The sequence below is a fragment of the Ovis aries genome, chromosome 2, assembly GCF_016772045.2.
Source record: "Ovis aries strain OAR_USU_Benz2616 breed Rambouillet chromosome 2, ARS-UI_Ramb_v3.0, whole genome shotgun sequence".
NCBI classification, from domain to species: Eukaryota; Metazoa; Chordata; class Mammalia; order Artiodactyla; family Bovidae; genus Ovis; species Ovis aries.
The window spans coordinates 200062453-200089085 of record NC_056055.1 but is presented as its reverse complement, the minus strand read 5'-3'; the positions used below and the strand labels follow the sequence as shown (position 1 = coordinate 200089085).

At 40.8% G+C, this 26633-nt stretch overlaps 1 protein-coding gene across 3 annotated transcripts in view; it reads right to left on the bottom strand.

Annotated features, from left to right (window-relative positions):
* Positions 1 to 21907, bottom strand: part of PLCL1 (phospholipase C like 1 (inactive)) — a 373074-nt gene extending 351167 nt beyond the window's left edge. For all 3 annotated transcript variants that reach the window (XM_060410160.1, XM_004004801.5, XM_060410159.1), the window contains exon 1: positions 21137 to 21907. In XM_060410160.1, the coding sequence (XP_060266143.1) occupies positions 21137 to 21297 (161 nt within the window). In that variant the 5' untranslated portion in view covers positions 21298 to 21907. The remainder of the gene's footprint in view (positions 1 to 21136) is intronic.
* Positions 21908 to 26633: the final 4726 nt, after the last annotated feature.

Here is a 26633-nt window from a genome sequence, read left to right as displayed (position 1 = left end):
GAGTATTTGAAGAAAACTGCAAAGACAGCCCCTTGAGGGTCATAGCACCAAGATCCTTATAGGAATAAGACAAATAATCTGCCTTAGTCATCAACTTGTCCTTTAAAATGCTCAAGTCATTTTCAACTGTAAAATCTAAAAATTAAAACTGAAACCATGAATAAGAGTTCAGAAGGATTTAAGACATAATCAGATAAACACAAAGCTGAGCTTTTATGTCCATAAGAAGCCTCAGAACAATGTTTCGTTCCTCATAAGAAAGCAGATTTTTAAAAGATAATGACATATTACACATGGTTGTTAAAGGACTTAAATCACTGTTTGGTTTTCTCCAGACTTTTCTTGAAGGAGTTCAGAACAACAAAAATATCCGGTGCAAAGTTTTTATTTTGTTCAAATAAATATCCACTATCTAGATCCAGGATTTTTTAAATTATGATTCCAACTTTTTGCATTTTATTTAATGCCACCCCATTGTCAGTTAATCCTAATGTCAGTGGTGAATGCTATTTTTCTCTTATGGCTTTTAATAAGCTTTATACTATGGAAAACATTCCATAAGCTGGTATTACTGTCCATGAAACCAGACAGCAATTGGTTCTCTATGATGTGAGCTTGCCTGGAAATTACTCTTTAATATATGCACCACTGAGGAAACTGGATTTATTCTTATTTTAACAGTTTGCATTGCCATACAGGCTGGAAACTCCCTTTCTCTGTCCCAGGTAAGGGTGTGTTTTGTGTATGGCTATTATGAGTAGATTCTACAATATAATTCTTCTATTGAAACTTATTCAGTTAAGTTAAAAGGAGGTAAATTAAATAACTGATTTTACACTCTGGCCAGGAGGACTCATCAAAAAACTTCTTAAAGGAAAAAAAAAAAACCTACATTTTTGACCACAAAAAAAAAAGTCTTCCTCAGTCTGGAACATCACCTCTTCTTCCTCATTATAATTTATAAAGTTTTAAACTTTTAACAGTGAAGATAATAGAGGACATCTCCTCCAAAGACAGATCAGTTGAATCAATTTTCCCGGAGAGTTTTCAGAAGTACATTCTACTCAGAATCAAGTCAAGGGCACAAGGATGTTGTGAGAACCTGAAAGTCATTCTTCAGTTCTTGTGAAGAATATATTAAGAATAAAATCCATAAATCTGGATCCCCTTCTTTTTAACTCTTATGAAGTTCAGGTCATAAGAGGTTGGAAGACATTGGTACTAGTTCTCCATCAGTTTGCTTTATGATTTGAGGAAGTCAATAATCCCTCTAAGTCTGTTTCCAGACCTGTTAAGAGGTAGATTCAACTATTATGAGGTAAACTGTAAGGATTCTTTTAGTTAATTGTCTACTAAAGCTCTATATTTTAAAGTATAAAAAGTATATCATATTAAAGTAAAAATGAAGATTTAGTTAGAAATTAAATGCTCCTAAGATCCATAAACTATTTTATTAAAACTACTATTAAAATCCTAAATCTTAATCCAATAGACTGTTCATATTGTAACAAATTATATTTATATTTAAACAATCTTAATAAAGTTCATTTAGAATGGGAAAAAATCATCACAACCAACAATGACCTAGTTCTGAAACCAGGATATGATAGAATAATGGTCCCCAGAGATTTTTATGTCCTATTCCTCAGAATTTGGTTTTGTGGTTTGGTTCTATGACAGGTTCCATATTAGGTTCCATTTGGTTCCATATTAGGTTCCATGACAGAGAAGATTACAGATGGAATTAAGATTACTAATCAACTGACTTTAAAATAGTAAGATCATCTTGGATTATGCAGGTGAGCCCAATGTAATCACAAGGATAGTTAAAGATGGAAGAGAGAAGAGTTAGCATGGGGCAGTGTAAGGTAGTATGATGTGAGAAAGACTTCATTGGCTGTTGCTGTCTTTGAAAACAAGGGGCCAGGATCCAAAGAATGTAGCAGACTCTAGAAGCTGAAAGGGGCAAGAAAATGGATTTTCCCCTAGCCCACCAGACTCCTCTGTCCATGGAATTCTCCAGGCAAGAATACTGGAGTGGATTTCTTCCCTTCTCCAGGGGGTCTCTCCGAACCAGGGATAGAACCCAGGTCTCCTGCACTGCAGGCAGATTCTTTACCACTGAGCCACCAGGGACGCCCCAAAAGGAACACAGCCCTGCCAATACCTTAATTTAAACACAGGGAGACACATTTCTTGGACGTGGGGTTGCCCCTCCCGGCTGCCGCCCCTTGCCTTGGGTGTGGGGTTGCTCCTTCCTGCTGCCGCCCTTGACATTTGGCCTTGGAATACGGAATGAAGCAGGGCAAAGACTAATAGAGTTTTGCCAAGAAAATGCACTGGTCATAGCAAACACCCTCTTCCAACAACACAAGAGAAGACTCTACACGTGGACATCACCAGATGGTTAACATCGAAATCAGATTGATTATATTCTCTGCAGCAAAAGATGGAGAAGCTCTATACAGTCAACAAAAACAAGACCAGGAGCTGACTGTGGTTCAGATCATGAACTCCTTATTACCAAATTCAGACTGAAATTGAAGAAAACAGGGAAAACCGCTAGATCATTCAGGTATGACCTCAGTCAAATCCCTTATGAATATACAGCGGAAGTGAGAAATAGATTTAAGGGCCTAGATCTGATAGATAGAGTGCCTGATGAACTATGGAGTGAGGTTCGTGACATTGTACAGGAGGAAGGGATCAAGATCATCCCCATGGAAAAGAAATGCAAAAAAGCAAAATGGCTGTCTGGGGAAGCCTTACAAATAGCTGTGAAAAGAAGAGAAGCGAAAAGCAAAGGAGAAAAGGAAAGATATAAGCATCTGAATGCAGAGTTTCAAAGAATACCAAGAAGAGATAAGAAAGCCTTCTTCAGTGATCAATGCAAAGAAATAGAGGAAAACAACAGAATAGGAAAGACTAGAGATCTCTTCAAGAAAATTAGAGATACCAAGGGAACATTTCATGCAAAGATGGGCTCGATAAAGGACAGAAATGGTGTGGACCTGACAGAAGCAGAAGATATTAAGAGGTGGCAGGAATACACGGAAGAACTGTACACAAAGGATCCTCATGACCTGGATAATCACGATGGTGTGATCACTCATCTAGAGCCAGACATCAAGCATCACTACGAACAAAGCTAGTGGAGGTGATGGAATTCCAGTTAGCTATTTCAAATCCTGAAAGATGATGCTGTGAAAGTGCTGTGCTTCAATATGCTAGCAAATTTGCAAAACTCAGCAGTGGCCACAGGACTGGAAAAGGTCAGTTTTCATTCCAATCCCAAAGAAAGGCAATGCCAAAGAATGCTCAAGCTCCCGCACAATTGCACTCATCTCACACGCTAGTAAAGCAATGCTCAAAATTCTCCAAGCCAGGCTTCAGCAATACGTGAACCGTGAACTTCCTGATGTTCAAGCTGGTTTTAGAAAAGGCAGAGGAACCAGAAATCAAATTGCCAACATCCACTGGATCATGGAAAAAGCAAGAGAGTTCCAGAAAAACATCTATTTCTGCTTTATTGACTATGCCAAAGCCTTTGACTGTGTGGATCACAATCAACTGTGGAAAATTCTGAAAGACATGGGAATACCAGACCACCTGACCTGCCTCTTGAGAAATCTGTATGCAGGTCAGGAAGCAACAGTTAGAACTGGACATGGAACAACAGACTGGTTCCAAATAGGAAAAGGAGTACATCAAGGCTGTATATTGTCACTCTGCTTATTTAACTTATATGCAGAGTACATCATGAGAAATGCTGGACTGGAAGAAACACAAGCTGGAATCAAGATTGCTGGGAGAAATATCAATAACCTCAGATATGCAGATGACACCACCCTTATGGCAGAAAGTGAAGAGGAACTAAAAAGCCTCTTGATGAAAGTAAAAGAGAAGAGTGGAAAAGTTGGCTTAAAGCTCAACATTCAGAAAACGAAGATCATGGCATCTGGTCCCATCACTTCATGGGAAATAGATGGGGACACAGTGGAAACAGTGGCAGACTTTATTTTGGGGGGCTCCAAAATCACTGCAGATGGTGATTGCAGCCATGAAATTAAAAGACACTTACTCCTTGGATGAAAACTTATGACCAACCTAGATAGCATATTAAAAAGCAGAGACATTACTTTGCCAACTAAAGTCCGTCTAGCCAAAGCTATGGTTTTTCCAGTGGTCGTGTATGGATGTGAGAATTGGACTGTGAAGAAGGCTGAGCGCCGAAGAATTGATGCTTTTGAACTGTGGTGTTGGAGAAGACTCTTGAGAGTCCCTTGGACTGCAAGGAGATCCAACCAGTCCATTCTAAAGGAGAGAAACCCGTGGATTTCTTTGGAAGGAATGATGCTAAAGCTGAAACTCCAGTACTTTGGCCATCTCATGTGAAGAGTTGACTCATTGGGAAAGACTCTGATGCTGGGAGGGATTGGGGGCAGGAGGAGAAGGGGACGACAGAGGATGAGATGGCTGGATGGCATCACTGACTCGATGGACGTGAGTCTGAGTGAACTCCAGGAGTTGGTGATAGACAGGGAGGCCTGGGGTGCTGCGATTCATGGGGTCGCAAAGAATCGGACACGACTGAACGACTGAACTGAACTGAACTGAGACACATTTCAGGCTGCAGACTTCTAGAACTATAAGATAACAAATATATACTGTTTAAAGACACTGATATCTCTGAAAATTGAAATGCATAGTTATAAAACAAGCAAAACATGTTTAGGTTCTATATGCTGAAAAACATGAGGTGCTAATGAAAGAATGCCAATAACTTAAATAAATGGAGTTATAGCATGTTCTTGGATTGGGTAGCTCAACATGGTGAAGATCTCCATTCTGCCTGAGTAGATCTAAAGTTAATGAACAAAATTTCAATCAAAATCCCAACAGAATTCTTGGTAGACGTAGACAAACTTATTTTAAAATTTATATACAAAGACGAAGGAAGTAGACTAGCTAAACATTTTGAAAAAGAAAAGTTGGAGGAATCACACTACCCTATTTTACAAATTTCTGAGAAACTGCAGTAATCATTGCATTATTAGCCAAGAGAGAAACCCATATGTCATTGGAACAGAGTAAAGAATTCAAAAATATGCCCATGCAAGTACAGGCCTTTGATTTTCAACAGAGATGCAAGAGCAATTCAGTGTTAAACAAATGGTATTAAAACAGTTGGATATTCACATGCAAGAAGAAAAAGGAATCTTGATCTTTAAGTTTTTATAAAAAGTTAGCTCCAAAAAGTATTGTAGATATAAAATTAAGCCTCTTCTAGAAAAAAGCATAATCTAGAGGTAGGTAGAGTGCTTACATGCAGCACCGAATGGCAAAAGTATATTCAAATTTGGGTCATTTATTTTAAATTTTGTAACTTCCCCCTTGTAATATTTTATTTTTTTTTAATTTTAGTTTTTTATTTTTTAAATTTTAAAATCTTTAATTCTTACATGCATTCCAATTGTATATTGTTAGTATATAGAAATTTTGCGTCTGTATTTACTGTGTCCAATGACCTTTCTAAATCTCAGTTTTGGAGAGCTTGATTTTTTAATATGGAAAACAATCATGTCATCTTTGAATAGGGGAGATTTAATTTTTCCCTTCTGATATGTGTGCCTTTTATTTATTTTTATTGTGTCATTACAATAGAAAGGCCTTCAGTATGATGTTAAGTAGGGGTAGTGAGAGTGAATACCCTTACTTTATTCCTGATCTTGGGAGAAAGCAGTCTCTCACCCTTAGGTGTGATCTTGACTGTAAGGTTTTGTAGATGCCTTTTATCAGGGTACAAAAGTTCCTTTCTATTATTCCTAGTTGGTGAGAGCCTTTATACTGGATGAACATTGAATTAGGTCAAATGTTTGTTATGTCTATTAATAGGATCATGTGAATTTTCTCCTTTAGAATGTGATTTTTGTGGATTACCTTAAGTGATTTTTAAATATTGAACCAGTCTTGCATTCCTGGAATAAATCCTACTTTAAAAAATAGATTATCCTCGTTTTAACATGTATTCCTGAATTCAATTTAGTAATATTTTTTTGAGGACTTTTGAATCTATGATCATGAGGGACATTGGTCTACATAGTTCTTTTCTTGAACAATTTTGTCTGATTTTGGTGTCAAATTAATGCTGGCCTAGGAAAGACTGTTTGCAAGGTGTTTCTGATTCTTCTGTTTTCCATAAATGATACTGCTTAGAATTTTAGATGTTTTAGCAGGATTCACTAGTGAAGTAATCTAGGCCTCTAGATTTCTTTTTGATATATTTTAATTAAAAATTCAGATTCTTTAAGAGTTAAGGACCCTTGTCTACTTCATCCTCAGAGAGATTTACTCCTTTATGGTTTTTGAGGAATGGTCCATTTCATTTAAGTTGTTGAATTATGTGTGTAGAGTTGTTTGTAGTCCTCAATTATTACCTTTTATTAATTAATAATTTTTTGAGGTTCAACATTTAATTCTTTAAATATACATTTATTTATTTTAATTGGAGGCTAATTACTTTCCAATATTGTATTGGTTTTGCCATACATCAACATGAATCCACCATGGGTGTACACGTGTTCCCCTTTAAAAGACATCATGATCTATAGACATATCTTCTGTATCATTTCTGTTACTGGTAATTTGTGCCTTCTTTCTTTTTTCTTTGATTGTGCTGCTAGAAGTTAATCACTTGTATATTTTAAAACAAGATTTTAGTTTCTTTGATCTCTAATATTTTACTGTTGTTTTAAATTTTACTGATTTCTGTTGCTAACTTTATTGTTTCTTTTCTGGTATTTTAGGTTTAATTTGCTTTTTGTGTCTAGTTTATTAATGTAGATGTTTAGATTGTTGATTTGAGATTGGGACTTTTTTGTTATATAAAGAATTAATGCTATTTAAAAACATCTTCAAAGCACTGATTTACTGTATTCTACAAATTTTGATACACTATATTTTTATTTCTGTTTAGTTAAAAATATTTTTCAGCTTCCCTTGATACTTCTTCTCTGACCCATGGACTGTTTAGGAGTATATTGTTTAATCACTAGTTTGAAGACTTAGTTATCTTTGTTATTGATTTCTAGTTTAATTCCGTTATGAACAGAACACATACTCTCTGATTTCAGTTCTTTGAAGTGTATTAATGTTTATATAAACATAAATATAAATGGTTGTCTTATGGCCTACACTATGAAACAAACAAAAAGTCTATGATGGGGAATATTCCATGTGCACTTAGAAAGTATCCTTTGCTACTGTTTGGTATAAATGTATATGTCAATTTATAATCACAATGTCAAATTATAACAAATGTCAATTATATCAGAAAAAAAAAGACACTGATAATTTGCTAAAGCAACAATAGAAAACTAATATTTAGGGTTTCTAAAATGTAGCTTTTGAAAGTATGCTAAAGCACTCCCCTCAAATCTGTCATTGTGTGTTAGATCCTTCTGACTTTCAACTTAAATATGTGTCCCTAGCTCAGTTGATGATGGTTGCTTTAATCACAGAACAGTGCAAGGTTGAACCACCTTAACTTTGCTCTAACTCTGGCCCCATGCAACCAGATTAACGTATTCTTGAATCATCGTTTTTTTGGAAACCTGGGTTACTGGTGGTTGCAAGTTAGAGGAATAAAGAAAATAGGGAGGAAAAATTCTGCCCTCCCCACCTCTACCCTACCAAACACAGACATACTTAATATCTGGGAGACCTGGAACATGTTTCTCTACCTCTCAGAGCTTTGGCTTCCTTATCTGTAAGGTTGAAATGATAACCACAGCCATGTTTTTCCAACTGCTACAAAAATTAAAAAAATAATGTAAGATCTTGACAGTTTTGGGGCTTGTTACGATTCTACACCATGAAATTGTAAAAGAACCCTCCATAACCCTCCATTACCTATCCATGGTGCCATAAACAATACCTCTAGTGGCTCCCTAGAAGAATGAGAGAGATCATGGACAGCCACACTTAATAAAATGAAGGGGTAGAATTAGAGAATGATCTCAAGCTCTCCAATTCTACAATAATGTAATTGGATAATTAAGCAGTCTTAAGTTGCTGGAGTACAAACAAGTGAGTTTGTTTGGTTTGGTTTGGTTTGGTTTTTGTTGCACCACATAACACATAGGATCTTAGTTCCCAGACCAGGGATCGAATCCATGCCCCCTGCATTGGAAGCACAGAATCTTAAGCACTGTATGGCCAAAGAAGTCCAGTGAGCTTTATTTTTCCCACAACAGCTCCCTCTCAACTATGCTATCTCATATCCCCTTGCCCCTGGGTACTCCAGTTACTACTACTAACTGACCTCACTCAGATTCCACAATATAGCTCAGTTGGTAAAGAATCCACCTGCAATGCAGGAGACCTCGGTTGGATTCCTGGGTCAGGAAGATCCCCTGGAGAAGGGATAGGCTACCCACTCCAGTATTCTTGGGCTTCCCTTGTGGCTCAACTGGTAAAAAATCTGCATGCAGTGAGGGAGACCTGGGTTCAGTCTCTGGGTTGGGAAGATCCCCTGGGGAAGGAAAAGGCTACCTACTCCAGTATTCTGGCCTGGAGAATTCCATTGACTGAATAGTCCATGGGGTTGCAAAGAGTCGGACATCACTGAGCGACTTTCACTTTTCAAGTACTTAAAAACTCACTCCTATTCATTTAAAACTTCAATCTCAAGTTCAATTCAAGGTCTTCTTTCCATTCCACACCCCCAAAGCAAGCGAAAACAGTGGTGGTAGTTGCTGCAGCAGGGGATAGGTCTAGTCTACCCACTTCTCTCTTTCTCTTCCTCCCTATACTTCCCTTCTAGGGTTGGGCTGGAGGATGGATAGGACAGGCCATGGTCTCTCTAAAGATGGCATCATAGGGATGCTGCAGGCCCCACTGGGTTGGGTTTCTCTGCTCCTCGGGTTAACACTGAACTATTGATTCTCTCTGTAAGGCAGGCATCCAAATGCTGACTCTGTGTGGAGATATTGGTTCTCTACAGTGCTCTTCTTCCATACATTCATCATACTGGTTTTAGAGATGTGGCTTGGACCTCTGACCTCTTTCTCCCACCACTTACCCAGTCCCTGCCCCAGTCTTTTTGTTACTAGAGTTCCTCTGTTCAAATGCCTTCTTTGGGTGGGGCACTAGCAACATCCTGGCCATCTTTGACAGCGTCACCTTTGTCCACACTCAGGAACTCAGACAGCATAAGAGCTCTCCTGGTCTGGCAATTCAGCACATTCCAGAGAAGAGATGAGCATCAGTCCCAGCTTACCGGGAGACTTGGTGGAGAGGAGAACTGTTGGATGCTACCACCACTACCTGCCCAATCTTTATTAATGATCCTCTTGAGTCCTGTCTCTCTCAGCTTCAAAAAGGGTCATGAGCTTTTCCACCCGAAATCAGGAAAGTGGAAGGAACAGGCTCCCTTCCAAGGTCACCTCCTCCCTAGAAGTCCTCCCCTTGTTCAGCCTGGGAAAGTGGGGTGGGCAAGAGCAGCAGTGAAGGCTGCCTCTCCACAAGACCATTAGGACTGTCTGAACACAACAGTTCACAGTCCCCCTGCATCTGTGGAATCAGAGTCTTTTGTTTCAAGCCGTGACAGCTATACCAGCACTCACAACTACTTTCATTCTGTTACACCAATTTCTACGATGTCTTATTTCCCAGAAGCCATTTCTCTGTATTGGTGACCCTGTCATGATGATGGAGGAACTCTGATGAATTCTTCCTAGGGCTAGGGCTAGGAAAACAGAAAAACAGCCAAGCATTTAATGCCAAGCATTCCCAACAACCGAGACCAGTTCTTTCTAGATCCTTCCCAGGAATCTCTAGGTTCAAGGGCCCTATGCTGAGTATTCACCATTAGCTGTGTTATGGAGTGAGGTGTTAGTTAAAAGACTCTCCAGAACCAAAATGCCAACAAAATCCCCAAACTTTGTATTTCCAGATGTACAACTTCTGGCAGAAGGATCCAGGTAAAGAACTATTTATTGAAACATTACTGTGACCATTTATAAACATGGTCCTCTCTGATTTCTTTCTCTTTAACACACATTGATCCTCTTTCTCTTCTCCCCAAACCATAGAAATCTGGTGTAACTTAACTGCTAATACTTTTGACTTCTCATAGCCCATGCAATCACTTTCATAATACATGTGTCATTGGGTAAATGCCATCACCTCAGCCATAGGACCGGAGAAGGCAATGGCACCCCACTCCAGTACTCTTGCCTGGAAAATCCCATGGATGCAGGAGCCTGGTAGGCTGCAGTCCATGGGGTCACTAAGAGTCGGACACGACCGAATGACTTCACTTTCACTCTTCACTTTCATGCATTGGAGAAAGCGAAGTGAAGTCGCTCAGTCGTGTCCGACTCTTTGCGACCCCATGGACTGTGTAGCCCACCAGGCGCCTCCTTCCATGGGGTTCTCCAGGCAAGAATACTGGAGTGGGTTGCCATTTCTTTCTCCAGGAGATCTTCCCAACCCAGGGATCGAACCCAGGTCTCCTGCATTGCAGGCAGACGCTTTAACCTCTGAGCCACCAGGGAGAAGGAAATGGCAACCCACTCCAGTGTTCTTGCCTGGAGAATCCCAGGGATGGGGGAGCCTGGTGGGCTGCTGTCTATGGGGTCGCACAGAGTCGGACACAACTGAAGCGACTTAGCAGCAGCAGCAGCAGCCATAGGACAGAAACCTGGGGATCAAAAGGTCACCTGCCGTTGAAGTTTCTGACTTCCAATGTGTCTAGCATAAGTGTGTACACACACACCACTGCATTTTTCACAAAACGAGGTTGATTCCACACTAACAACATAAGAGGGTATTAGGAAAAATAACTCTTGTAAGTTTCAGATGTTTGGGGAAAGCCTCATTGTTTTTTTTGTTTTGTTTTTTTAAAAAAAAAAAACACTTTAAGAGAATGTGACCAAATGTCTTATTGTGCAAATGCTGCAACAGAGAAAAGACAGGGAGAGAGAGAAAGAAGAGAAAGAAAAAGCCAAAGTCCTATGCCCTTTCAATAATTTAACATAACCACAGATAGATAATTAAAGCTGACATATGAGGAGTGTTTCATCAAGAGAGCTGACTGTGCCTTTAACCCTGGCCAGTCTCCAAGTGATGGGGATAAACCTCTGGGTACCTTTTGGCCACAGTACTGTATCTCTGCATAGCAGAATGGACTCATTACCATCAACACAATAAAGTAGCCATGAACACAGTCATTTCACAGCATACTCACATATTTAGATTTTTCACATACTGACTTTGAAATTTCCACCCCCCATAAAAGAATTAAATGATTAAACAGACTTTCAGTTTAATGAAATTCCTCAAATATTCCTCATATGTGTGATGAACTCACCTACCTCAAATGTAACTGGGGAGAAATCTGAATCATACAGCATCATATCCACTACCACTTATCAAAATTGCAACTTCCCTGGATTAAAAGCTCAGGTACAACTTTTTGATGTATTGATGCTGGAAGACAAAACTATCAAACTATAAAATAAATCATATCAGTTTGCATTAATTAAATATCAGTCCATCCTTAGCCTGTATAATTTATAGGCTGGATCATAAAGTTGGATCATAAATTATTGCTTCATGGTAAAGATGTTTATTCTGGAAAAGAGTAAAAATATACTAAGAGAAATTCCATTCTCTCAAGGGAAAGTGGAGTAGAGTACAATATTACTGTAAAGTCATAGGCATTTTACATGAAAGGTTAAGAAGCTAAAAAAAATCATAAGCAAAGAATCCTTAATAGAGTTTCCCAAAGTTGTTTTCAGAATTGCTTCTTTTTGACTTGTCAGCTAAACTTAGTTTTTAAGGTAGCTATATAATGTCTGCTATTTCATGAATACTAGCTAAGGTTTAAATCAATATTATTTAGCAGGATGTATAGTATAAAGATTAAAAGCAACCTATGGAGCTAAACCATTTGAGTCCATTTCTTCGCTCTGCCATTTACTAGCTAAGTGACCCTGGGCAAGTCATTTAGTATCTCTCCAACTGTGAAAAGGGAAATAACAAGTAAAAACACTAAGTTCATAAGGTTATTGTGAGGATTGAATGAGTGAATATACATTGATTAAACAATGCCAAACTCATAACTTAAATGAGCATTTGCTGTCATTATAAGAAAATTTCTCAAGAGGAAAATCTCTCCAAGATGTACTGGGTGTTTTATCTATTAAACATAAAAATAAAGCACTTAATTATTAATAACATATTTAAATATACACTATTTAATTATAGCATGGAATCAATAATTCCAAAGTATTTCAAAAGGGAGTTCACCAAATGCTGAAGGTGTCTTTGAATCTTGTATGTCAGTCTCCAGGAGAAGCAGACTGCCAACCTTCATTCCCCACCCCACCCCACCTCGCCACTTCTGCTCCTACTATTTCCTCCAAAAACTAGTAAATGACTACAAGACTGCAAGTTCAAGGGCACTGATAGACTCTGTTTTATGGAGGTGAAGTTTTCAAAGATAAAGGTCAGAGTACACACAGCGTGGTCTCCTCTCTCTCTCCTCACCCAACAACAGGCTGACCTGAAGGGAGCAGAGCAAGGCAGTTTACACTCTCTTCTCACATAGTTGCCCTTTTCCTGAGCTCAGACCCCAACCCAGCCTAAGCCTAGAGAGGCATGGAGGGGAAACATTCTCCTCCTGCCGACTACTTATTCTCTCGCCCAGTGGGGTGCTCTTCTGGACAGCCCACCCTCATTCTCATATGTCAGATCTGAGATGGGAGATGTGGATTTTAAGGACACAGGCTATTTGGCCTGCTTTGGTTTGAAGTCACTTGAGCCTTAAAGAAAGTACCTTTGACATGATCAAGTCCAGTTTTTCTAGAGTTCTGCCTTGAAATCTTGGTCCCAGGTAACAATAAAGGGGATTTGTTCTCGGTCTCTTTTCGCCCTCCTTGTGCCTTTATCTTCCTCAACATCTCACACAGAAGGTGCTCTGAGATATAATCCCACCATCGTTTCTATCCATTACATAGTACCATACAGTAATACAAGTGTGCCTAATTAAATATACCACCTGTGCTTAGTCTGGGCTTCTCTGGTGGCTCAGATGGTAAAGAATCTGTTATAATGCAGGAGACCCAGCTTCAATCCCTGGATCGGGAAGATCCCCTGGAAAAGGGAATGGCAACCCACTCCAGTATTCTTGCCTGGAGAATTCCATGGACAGAGGAGCCTAGCAGGCTACAGTCCACGGAGTTATAAAGAGAAGGACACAACTGAGCAACTAACACTTTCACTTTTCATGCTTAGTGTAGTACTTTTCATGCTTAGTCTAGCACAAATTTAGCACATTTTAAGACTTTTGAACAAGTCAGTGTGAAAGAATTAAGAAAGCAAAGGTTTCATCTTTCAAAGGTATTTTGAATACAAAGGTTTCATCTTTCAAAGGTATTTTGAATACAAAGTTGTATGGTTAAGGAAAAACACAATATCCTTGCCAGTAAAAGGCACGCTGCTGCTGCTGCTGCTGCTGCTAAGTCACTTCAGTCGTGTCTGACTCTGTGTAACCCCACAGACGGCAGCCCACCAGGTTCCCCATCCCTGGAATTCTCCAGGCAAGAACACTGGAGTGGGTTGCCATTGCCTTCTCCAGTAAAAGGAAGACACTTTCACAAATTCACAAATACAAATTAAGAAATCTTTGGGAACTAAGTGCACTTATTAAAATAGTTTAGTTGGTATGTTGTTTCATTTTGGATGGACTGTATTATTTTCAAAATTAACTTGCCTTTCTTCTTTCTGGAGTGATAATGATAATATAAATAATGATTACTTTCTACTCATCACATACAATCTTACTTATCTCAAAATAATGCTAGATTAATTATTAGTGAGGTTTGTTATAATGGTACTGTGGAAAATAAGCTAGATTATATCTCTCTTACACATCCACATAAAATGCTACAGATTAAACTACAAATCAAATTCTAATTTAAATCCAAGGGACTATTCCAATATTTTGTCACATTATTATTTTGTTGCCATCAAATGTTAGCTGAAATACACAATACATTGGCCAAGACTTAAGACAGAATGTTGTCATTATAGAACTTGACCATTCAGTTCTAATTGTTTTTATTGTATATTATAATTTATTAATTACAATAAATTCTGTCTATCATAACCTTCTAGTACATCCATGGGATTCTCCAGGCAAGAACACTGGAGTAGAACGCCATTTCCTTCTCCAGGGGATCTTCCCGACCCAGGGGTCGAATCCAGGTCTCCCACATTGCAGGCAGATGCTTTAACCTCTGAGCCACCAGGGAAGCCCACAGTAAGTAGGATACCGAGATGAACTGGGATGCAAACATAAATGTGCATGCCTACATACTAAGTTGCTTCACTCATGTCCGACTCTTTGCAACCCTATGGACTGTAGCCTGCTAGGCTCCTCTGTGCATGGGATTCTCCAGGCAAGAATACTGGAGTGGATTGTGATACCCTCCTCCAGGGGATCTTCACAACCCAGGTATCAAACCCTAATCTCTTATGTCTCCTGTACTGGCAGGCAGGTTCTATATCATTAGCGCCACCTGGGAAGCCCTGCAAAGATAAATAAGATTTGAAAAAGCTACAAATATATCTTTTTTTACATTATTAGAAAACATCAAAATATGAGATTATGTAGAACTGACAGGTTCCATTGTAACAGGTTTACTGATTTATTATTACCCTAGATTGGAAGTGCAATCAAATTATTCTATCTAGTAACCAATGGTTCATTTACTAGTCGTGAGATCCCAATGGAAAACTCAAAAAGGAATTTTACTCCTGCCTCTTAGTCATTTTAAGCTGATAATTTTTTTAATGAACAATTTTATACTTGTCTCAATTCAGATATTGATCCTGAAAATGGAATTATGTTTAACATTCACCATTATTAAAACTGAACAGTCACTGGGAGAGCAGGGAAGCCTGCTGTAATTCTTTCTTTGAATTACTCCCCAGCCTACTGCCCAACCAATTGCTCCAACATTACCTAGAAGCATTAATGGAGTGTTTGTTCTGTGGTACCAAAGGTAAAATCAGCTGTCCCCAATGTCTTCTCATAATAGCCTGTGGTGCCTAAGGTGTTATTTGGAAATAAATGTTCAATTGACATTTTACTGTACAAAATTTAATTACCTGTTTTCTCTACTGTAAAGGGGGAAAGGCTGAGAAAACAATTCTTCAGTCTTAATTGCAATGTATGTTTAACCTCTCAATGGCTATGCAATTAACTTCTACTTTTTAAACCTTAATACATTTTTTAAAAGGGAAAAAATTCTTATAAATTCTGATAATAATAGGAAGCAGTAATCAACAGGTACTTCTAAAAGACTCTCACCAAAACAATACAAGGTTCTTTATCTAAATTTTATTCTGAATTCTCTTGAGAGATGCTGTAAGAAATCACATCAGAAAGGCACCACTATGAGAAACAACCACTTCTAAGGTGAAATGTGACCATGTTTCTATGGTAATTTCAGGAAAATTAATACTCTAACTGAAGTTACTGGCATAACAAAACAAATCCATGCAAGAAGTTCAGTGCCGCTTATGAATCATACCTTAGGAGGGGCATCCACAATGGAAATCACCAGGACACACTTATGGCACCCAGTAAGGCTGGGATCTCTGTTCTACAGGCAAAAGAGCCTATAAATGCTGATTAATTCCCATGCCAAGTTACAGAAGCCTATTTAACTTATAGTGTGTCTAAAATTTTTGAGTTATTTCTCAATCATACTCCATTCCCTTCATAATTTTCCCTATTAAAAAATATTTTCAGAGCTCCCACACAAGATCCCTTATTTCATTACTCCTCTAGAGTAATACATACTCCTGGAGAAGGCAATGGCGACCCACTCCAGTATTCTTGCCTGGAAAATCCCATGGGTGGAGGAGCCTGATAGGCTGCAGACCATGGGGTCGCTAAGATTCGGACACGACTGAGTGACTTCACTTTCACTCTTCACTTTCATGCATTGGAGAAGGACATGGCAACCCACTCCAGTGTTCTTGCCTGGAGAATCCCAGGGACAGAAGAGCCTGGTGGGCTACCATCTATGGGGTCGCACAGAGTCAGACATGACCGAAGTGACTTAGCAGCAGCAGCAGCAGCATGCCCCATATAGCATGGGCTTCCCTGATAGCTCAGTTGGTAAAGAATCCACACACAATGCAGGAGACTCTGGTTTAATTCCTGGGTCAGGAAGATCCTCTGGAGAAGAGATAGGCTACCCACTCCAGTATTGTTGGGCTTACCTTGTGGCTCAACTGGTAAAGAATCTGCCTGCAATGAGGGAGATCTGGGTTTGATCCCTGGGTTGGGAAGATCCCCTGTAGAAGGGAACGGCTGCCCACTCCAGTATTCTGGCCTGGAGATTCCATGGACTGTACAGTCCATGGGGTCACAAAGAGTCTGACACAACTGAGCGACTTTCACTTTCACTTTTACTATGCCCCATAATAAGTCTAAAAGAGAATACAATCCTTTACAAACTCAACTGCTGCATGAGAAGGGGAGAAGTGGGTCAGGCATAAAAGAACAGGTGTGACCTTCATATATTGACAACAAGTAGAACATCTGCCAAGCCTCTCTGCCTTTCAAAGCACAGTGCAGGCCTAACAAAATGACCAAAGACAGGAGCGTCTGCAATCTCTTCCTGACTGAACTGAACTGAACTGAAAGTTGCTCAGTTGTATCCAACTCTTTGCGACCTAATGGACTGTTCATGGAATTCTCTAGGCCAGAATACTGGAGTGGTTAGCCTTTCCCTTCTCCAGGGGATCTTCCCAACCCAGGGATCTAACCTAGGTCTCCTGTATTGCAGGCGGACTCTTTACTAGCTGAGCCACAAAGGAAGCTTTCTAGAGTCATCCATTTCGAGTTGTTCTGAATTGAAAAGGTGATGCAGAGAAAGAGAATTTACCCACAAACCTTGCCCAAGAATCTGCCACTTTCTTAGATGTTGACGTTACTTCTAACCTAAAATGTGTTCATGGATCGTGGCTCTCTCTGCATCTGAGAATCAGCATGAGACCACAGGTTTCCAGACATGGGTATGAATCCTGACTCCACATTGTATCAGGAGCTCTCCATGCCTCCCTTCTCTACTTCAGAGAGTTTGCTGTGAGGATTAAGTGATTATAATGTATGAAAGATCCTAGTTTAGTACCTGACTCACATTAGGCAGTACTTCACAAAAGTGAATAAAATTTCCCTTGCTCCTCTGAAGAGAGCCATAATTTTTATATGGGTCAGCAGGTACCCAAGGAGCATCTTTGAGGCTGCAGCTCAGAAACCCACTACATCAGCCCCACAATCACAATGAACATGACAGAATGAGACTAGCCATGATATAAGAAGCATGAACAACGTGGAAGTCGCTACTTTAGCTGCTTCAGTGAACATCTCAGCACCTCATTTCCAACTTCTCTCTTCAACCCACACACTTATGCCCATGGGATCCAAGTGATAATTTCTTCTCAAGAGTTCATACTGAAGTAGAAGCAAAAGGAAATGGGAAAAAGTAGGGCTCTTCAATACATTACATATAACGGGAGATAAATCATTTGCTTTTTTTTTTCCCCCTTGGCTTTGCAGTCTGTGAGATCTTAGCTCCCTGACTAGGGATCCAACACAAGCCCCCTGAATTGGAAATGTGAAGTCTTCACCACTGGACCACCAGGGAAGTCTTTCAACTATTGAGAGACTTATTTTAAAAGTCTTGCTTTAAAAGTATGCTATTTTTAAAACATGTATGTACCTCAATTCCCATCATCTATTTGGTGGCCAGAAGTTCATTCAGATTTTTTTGTTACAGCTTATGGACAAACCCAAATGAACTTTTTGGCAAACCCAATAGTATAGGAAGCAAGCTACACTACTTTCTATTTCCCAAAATTTCTGTTATAGAGTAATAGTGATAAACTACAATCTAGGATGCTAAATATTTTAAATACATAAATTTTATATCAAATACCAGATAGTTAATTGGTCTAATTTCTTAGGTAGAAGTATATTTGAAAGCACAACAGTACCTAATTACTAGATATTCTCAACCCTGCAAGTAACTAAACTTGTCATTTTAAACCAAAAGTCATAAAGAAGCAATTAAGATGAAGTTTATGTAATATTGTGGTATACAACAATACACTTACCAAAAAACATACAACATTTATAAATGTCAATGCTGTACAAAAAGTTACACAGAAAACACAGGGAAAATGGACAGATTAAAGAGAACATAGTTTAACTCTCACATTAAATTTTTCAAAATTTAGGACTGGGCATATAAGGGAAGAAACATAATTACAGTAGAAAGACTTTCAAAAAATGTGTAAAGATAAATACTATTGTTTTCATCAGCTCAGAAGGAAATTGTTTTCTCAGCTAAACACATGTTTTCACAAATTAGGGAGGGCAAATTTACTGAAAACATTCCTTCTATTAATATACAAGACAGTCTGTTTTCTGGCATGCTAGAGGAATGCAGTATTCTGACTTATCTAATATTCAAGTTTACAGAGAATTAGCAGTCAAATTAGAATAGAAACAATACCCTCAACCGAACTGAAAAGAATTTGATATTTGATGATTCACAATCTTTCAGTGGCTCAGAGTTATGACCATGAATATCAATTATCACTGTACTAAGGCTATCTGGAACAGCATTTAATAGTTTGATTAACATAAAATGTACTAAAGCCTTTCTTTTTGTGTATGTTTCAATGCCAAATAAAAATAACTCTTGGAAAAACAACAAAGAAAGCAATCTTTTCTCAATAGAGAAGCATGTACTACTTACTTCTTATGATCTAGACCTTTTTCAGAAACTCTCATTTTTGTTGTGCTAAAGTGAACAAACCATAGAGTGACAGATTCTGAGATGTCCTTGATCTCAGAGGAGGAGTGAAACAGAACCCATCACCTGTCCCTTTCCCCACTGGAAGATAATGAAGGCCTCTGGGAATAGACCCCAAGGACCAATGACCTACAGGTTATCCTTGAAGATTAACAGATGCATCACAATGACCTTAGACAACTCTCCAGACATCAAAATGTTTGGCGTAAGTCTGAATACATAAACCCTGTAAAAACTCTAGCCAAATTTTATTACATAAATCAGTAGCATCAGGAGTTCACCACAAATATATACAGATACACATGCTTATATATGGAATATATCTGGAAGGGTACACAAGAACATGTTAACAGGTATTGGGGTAGACTTTGTAAGTGGGAATGGGGAGTGATTGGGAGTTTTCCCTTCAAACTCCTTTGCAACATTTGTTTTTATCATATGCAAATATTAATAATTTTTTAATAAAGTTAACTGATAATAATAAGAATTCACTTCATATTCTGGTATCTTTAATTTTAAGTGGCAGTTATTAAATGTTTATTTTACTATTAAATAGGGAAAGGATTAAGTTGCTAATTTCAAAACTAAACAGGCACCATTAGTCAGCAAGGACCCATCCAAGAATATCAACCAGCACATACTAAAATTTTAAACTTACCAATTTAGCTGCAAGAATTTGTATACTCCTTATACTGTTACTTTCATTTCTTTTACAACAACAAAAAAAAAGCCCAATGCTTTTTATGATGATATATTTTAAACTATCTTGTGGCTATTGTTTTCACACAACACATGTAGTGTCTACATCTTAGGCTTCAAAATGTATACTGTCTACAGTAGGCTTTTTTAAGTTTCAAGATAACATGCTTTCTGACCTATGGGTTAAAGGGGGCAGGGGCAAGGATCGTTTCCTTTTCCGCAAACTCATACCCAGAAGAGAACACTCCTCTTCACATAATCTAAAAGTCACAAAATAACAGAAACTACTACAAGTCATTTGCAACTACCACCCACTCTTCTTTTAATATAGAAATTTCCCTGTTTGGCTCTAAACTTCCATGTGTCAGTATTGGGGAAAAGCCTAGACCACACTTGGAGCTAGCTGGATGGACTGTGGGAACAGTCTACCCACGGTGGCACTAGGAGTTCCAATTTAGAGCTTGAGAAAGAGAAACGTATTGTGTGATGTATACACAGCTTGAACCTGAACAAGGGTTTTGAAAGTATTAACACAAGCACATTGAATAGTAAGTATGGATAGTTCCAACTCCATCCTTCATTTCATCTTTGGCTTATTTTTATATAGAAGCAGTTTCATACTGACTGTTCTTCCAAGATCAATTTTAATGTCATGTACTCAAGATTATGTACTCACGCATTTATGCTAAAAGGCCCTCTTCCAAAGCCTGTGGAAAGGTTCTGAATTCCAGGAGACCTTATACTGATGTCATGAACCCAAGATGAAATCTCAAACAGGAAGCAAGCCCCAAGTGGAAGGAAGACAGAAAGAGACAAGAGGAGGGGTGAGGCTAGCCAAACGGATAGATAGAAACCCTGACTGGTAGTTGAAGGGTCGGGAAGCATTCTCCTGGATGTGATGATAACCACGAGGACCAGTGGGGATGCTTGGTGGATTTACTGCTTTCCAATTACGCTATCTGCACAACTCTAGGCTGCACCTTCGCTCTTTACTTTGCCTACTTTGCCGCAGGGTCCACTGACAAAAACAGCCTGCCTATGAGGAAGGTTCACGCTTCGTGAAATCTCAAGACAGTTTGAGCCTCGAAGATTTGTATGTTTTGTTTTGGGGGTTTTTTCCCACTTGAGGGTAAACTGTGAGGGGAAAGCTAACTTTTCGTAGGAGAGCAGTGCACAACCTTCCGGCAGGTCTGCATTTATAATGGGTTCTGCCTTCCTCCTTACATCAGTGGTTTAGAGAAACTTTCAGAGAAAATGAGGGAAAGCATCGATCAAAACGCAAAGACGCAGAATGGAACTTTTCCTCTGCGGTGAGAAAAAAAAAAAAAAAAAAAAGTCACTTCTGCTTCTCACAGCCAAGAGCTGAGTCTGGGAACCTCCGGACAAGGAAGGAAGGTTTGGTAATGAACGACACTGGAGAAAACAATGCTAAGCCTGAGATGCCTCCGGACACCGTACATCCTGCCCCAGCCCCACGACCCACCCACCGCCCACCCACAGCCAAGCTCCCGTGGCCGCGCGGCCTCGCTTACCTTGATGATGCTGCTGCGCCGAGGGGTCGCCCGCGCAGCCTCCAGGAGGGCGGCCTCGCTGTCCGCCGGGGGCCCCGCAGCTCCGGGCAGGGCGACCCCACTGCGACGGTCCCTCCACCGGCCCCCAGGGGCCGCCGCCACACAGTCCCCGGAGGTGGCATCCGGGCCCACTCGGGGTCGTCTTCGCTCCCCGGCCGCGTCAGGCGGCGCTGAACCCTCCCTGCTGGCTGCACCCTCGGCCATGGCCGAGCGCGGTTCGGGCTCCCCGTGGGGAGGCGGCACGCCCGGCAGCGAAGTGCAGCCGCTGGGCACGGGTGCGCTCTTGCACCGGGAGGCGGCCCGGCCAGACTTTGTTTCACCGCCCGGTTGCGGCGGCGGCGGCGGCGGCAACTTTCTGGAGAGGAGGCATCGCTCGAGTAGAGACGTCCGCGGGCTTTGGTCCAGGAGGCTGGCAGTCCGCGGCGGGTGGAGGGGTGGCGGGGACGGCGGAGAAGATGTGAGCAGGAGGGAGGAGAGACGACAAGGAGAGGGAGGTGTCCGAAATGTGATGCACACGCCCGCTCTGCGCCAGACAAAAGGCACCGGGCGCCTGGCCCGGCGGCCGCAGAGGCCGGGACGCGCGCGGCCTGAAAAGGGCTGGAGCCCGGCGACCGCTGCCCGGGGCACCCGCCACCTGCCCAGGGACCGCGGCGCAGCGGCCCCAGGAAGTGCGGCGGCGGCGGCGGCGACCTCCACTCCGCTCTGTTGTGACAGGGAGGGAAGACTTGTTTTGACAGCCCGTGGGGATTGGCAGGCGTCTGGGCCTCTTAGGAGCCTCGCCTCGCCGACAGGGGGTCGGCCCGACCAATCCCCACTGCTGAGGGGTGTGCCCGAGCACGAAGAATGGAATGTGTTCTCTAACTGGGAGCCGGCCCAGCCAGGCTCGAGTACTCGAGTGGGGTGTGAGAGCACGCTCCCGTGTGCGTACATTTTGAGAAGTTTAGATGTTCGACACGACCCTGGAGATGCATCAAAATCGGGGGGTGGGGTAGAGGGGAGGGGAAAAGAAACCTTCATTTGCAAAGCAAAGCAATCTGGAAGAAATGGGGTGTTGATGTCAGTGCCTTTGGGGTGACTTCAAACCATCAGGCGTTAACTGCAGACTCTCACCTTTAGAAGTTAAGTCCGGGGAGAGATAAACCAGGGTTTCCTGGAACCCTGTTGTTAGATAATTTGCTTCAGGTTCCATGCAAAAATCTTCAGTTCACTTTGCACTGTTAATAAATATGACAAGGAAAGGGAATTAGATAACACGAGGGTAATAGGAAACAGAACCAACTAAACCCATGTAAAGAATGACTCCTCACAAACCACATACAGGATTTGTTGTTGTTCAGTCAACTCAAAGGTGTCCGACTCTTTGTGACCCCACGGACTGCAGCACACCAGGCTTCCCTGTCCTTCACCCTCTCCCGGAGCTTGCTCAAATTCATATCCATTGAGTCAGTGATGCCACTCAACCATCTGGTCCTCTGTTGTCCCCATGAACAGTATGAAAAGACATATAGGATGCATGTTGGCTAAGTGCAAGGTGAGGTAAGGGACTTAATCTCTATCCTAAAACACTTGATAATGAATGGTTCAACTTCCTCTCTCTAGATAATCCTATGTAAACATATTTTGTTTATTTCCAGCAAGTTAGCAAGCAAAAGATATCCTTGAATGATTCATTAAGGCACAGAAATTATCAACAGAATTCTCGGATAGATGAAAAAAGGATGGCTCTGAGATTCCCTAGTAAGATTTGGTATTTTAATTTAAAAGACTTTCTGCATTACTATGAACAAAGCTAGTGGAGGTGATGGAATTCCAGTTGAGCTATTTCAAATCTTCAAAGACGATGCTGTGAAAGTGCTGCATTCAATATGCCAGCAAATTTGGAAAATCAGCAGTGGCCACAGGACTGGAAAAGATCAGTTTTCATTCCAATCCCAAAGAAAGACAATGCCAAAGAATGCTCAAACTGCCACAAAATTGCACTCATCTCACTCGCGTGTAAAGTGATGCTTAAAATTCTCCAAGCCAGGCTTCAGCAATACTTGAACCGTGAACTTCCAGATGTTCAAGCTGGTTTTAGAAAAGGCAGAGGAACCAGAGCTCAAATTGCCAACATCCGCTGGATCATCGAAAAAGCAAAAGAGTTCCAGAAAAACATCTAGTTCTGTTTTATTGACTATGCCAAAGCCTTTGACTGTGTGGACACAATAAACTGTGGACAATTCTGAAACAGATGGGCATACCAGACCACCTGACCTCCCTCCTGAGAAACCTGTATGCAGGTCAGGAAGCAACAGTTAGAACTGGACATGGAACAACAGACTGGTTCCAAATAGGAAAAGGAGTACATCAAGGCTGTATATTGTCACTCTGCTTATTTAACTTCTATTCAGAGTACATCATGAGAAACGCTGGGCTGGAAGAATCACAAGCTGGAGTCAAGATTGCCGGGAGGAATATCAATACCCCCAGATATGCAGATGACACCACCCTTATGGCAGAAAGTGAAGAGGAACTCAAAAACCTCTTGATGAAAGTGAAAGAGGAGAGTGAAAAAGTTGGCTTAAACTCAACACTCAGAAAACTAAGATCATGGCATCTGGTCCCATCACTTCATGGGAAATAGATGGGGAAACAGTGGAAACAGTGGCTGACTTTATTTTTCTGGGTTCCAAAATCACTGCAGATAGTGATTGCAGCCATGAAATTAAAAGACGCTTACTCCTTGGAAGGAAAGTTATGAACAACCTAGACAGCATATTAAAAAGCAGAGACATTACTTTGCCAACAAAGGTACATCTAGTCAAGGCTATGGTTTTTCCAGTGGTCATGTATGGATGTGAGAGTTGGACTATAAAGAAAGCTCAGCGCCGAAGAATTGATGCTTTTGAACTGTAGTGTTGGAGAAGATTCTTGAGAGTCCCTTGGACTGCAAGGAGTTCCAACCAGTCCATCCTAAAGGAGATCAGTCCTGGGTGTTCATTGGAAGGACTGATGTTGAAGCTGAAACTCCAATCCTTTGGCCACCTGATGTGAAGAGCTGACTCACTGGAAAAGACCCTGATGCTGGGAAAGATTGAGGGCAGGAGGAGAAGGGGACGACAGAGAATGAGATGGTTGGATGGCATCACCGACTCGATGGACATGGGTTTGGGTGGACTCCAGCAGTTGGTGTTGGACAGGGAGGCCTGGCGTGGTGCAGTTCATGGGGTCACAAAGAGTCGGACACAACTGAGCAACTGAACTGAACTGAATATTAGAATCTGTGTTAAATCTCATTTATAACATTGTTATTTCTAATTATTAATAATTTTATAATTTGCAATGTTACTTGTTCCTTTGACTAAGAACAGGAGAAATTCTGCAGCCTTTAGACTCAGAATGTGTTAGAATATCAGAATTTCAGAGATAGAAGGAGATGTAGAGATCATCTAGAACAGGCCTTTCCCCCCCCCCACCCCGCCCCAAATGAGAAGAAGGCCCAGAAAGCTTTAATTTCTTGTCTACTAGTTAGCAGGAGCTTAAATTAGAATCTGCCACTTAACTCCTCCAGTAATCTCTTCACTACTTTATCTGGCTCCTCTGGGGCTGCAAGAAGCCAGAACTGGAAGAGGCCCTTGGGAGTTTTCAGACTTGACATTTACCAACTTTTAGGGAAGACTGAGAAGCCTTCATTTTACCTTTTCTTTAAATATAAGTGCAGCCTACTAATGAATGTACCAGATTAGCAACCTCTGGTTATAGATCAACACCACCCTCTAGTGAGATTCTGAGAACTGCATCATAAAAGCGATGGGTTTTTTCTTTTTTTCTCAGATGAAAAAAATACAAGAGAGAAAATTCAATGTTTCCTTTCAACCGATCTGCCGTTATAACCCACGTATGGATGTGAGAGTTGGACTATAAAGAAAGCTGAGTACCGAAGAATTGATGCTTTTGAACTGTGGTGTTGGAGAAGACTCTTGAGAGTCTCTTGGACTGCAAGGAAATCAAATCAGTCCATCCTAAAGGAGATCAGTCCTGAATATTCATTGGAAGGACTGATGCTGAAGCTGAAACTCCAATCCTTTGGCCACCTGATGCAAAGAACGGACTCATTTGAAAAGACCCTGATGCTGGGAAAGATTGAGGGCAGGAGGAGAAGGGGACAACAGAGGATGAGATGGTTGGATGGCATCACCCACTCGATGGACATGAGTTTGAGTAAGCTCCGGGAGTTGGTGATGGACAGGGAAGGCTGGCGTCCTGCAGTCCATGCGGTCGCAAAGAGTCAGACACGACGGAGCAACTGAGCTGAACTGCCCTTATAATCCACAGACTAAAGGAAGGACGTAAAAGGGCACCCACATTTAAAACGATCATGGTGGGGGTGGTTTACTCACTAAGCTGTGTCCAACTCTTGTGACCCCATGGACTACAGCCCTCCAGGCTCCTCGATCCATAAGATTTTCCAGGCAAGAACACCAGAGTTGCCGTTTCCTTCTCCAGGGGATCTTCCTGACCCAAAAATCAAACCAGAGTCTCCTGCACTCCAGGCAGTATTGTTTACCGACTGAGCTAACGGGAAAGCTCATAAAATGACCATACATGTCCTTTGCCTTCATAAGAAATATTGTTACTTGCTCTACTCACAAACTGGAGAAGGAAATGGCAACCCACTTCAGTACTCTTACCTGGAAAATTCCATGGATGGAGGAGCCTGGTAGGCTACAGTTCATGGGATTGCAAAGAGTCAGACACGACTGAGCAACTTCACTGACATACTCACAAATATACTCTATTTTAAGCTATCACTGTTTTTCTTTGATATTCAAGTATTATTATGTTTCATTTGAGTCTTCTACAGTTGCTTTCAGAGCTTCATCTTTCTGTTTCCCTAATAAAAATTCCATTTTTGGGTTGTCCTGAGAAATGTAAAACTGTGGTTATCTCTGTCTTGTTCTACAATATTAATATATTTCCAGGGATTTCTGATGTAAATCATTTGTGTATATGACCTTAATAATATTTTTGATATCAAAATTAGTGTCACCCTACTAATTTTTATAGTCAGTGATCTTCAAAAAAATAAACTAGAAAGTATAGCAAGCAGTATACAAAATTTTTCTTGTTTCAACTAGATAATGTCCAGTTATTCTCATCTCTTTTCTCCCTTAACAGCATTCTGTCTCAGCCTCACATGAAGGCAAACACGCACATACACACACCTCTGAATCTTTGCTCTGAGCATCTGTTCATAAAGACTGTTGTCTATATATTATGCTGTGAGAATACAGATGGACCTTGACCTAGCAGATTTCACTCTGTGGTCCTCTAGCATAAGCTCAGAAGGCTTCTCCTGATATTCATATTTTCAGTTAAAAACTAAAAAGAACTCTCCATTGAACCTGCTCCTATCCAGGCACAGATTCTACTCTGGCCCCACTGGCAAGACTGAGAGAAAGGTTAACCAGATTCGTTT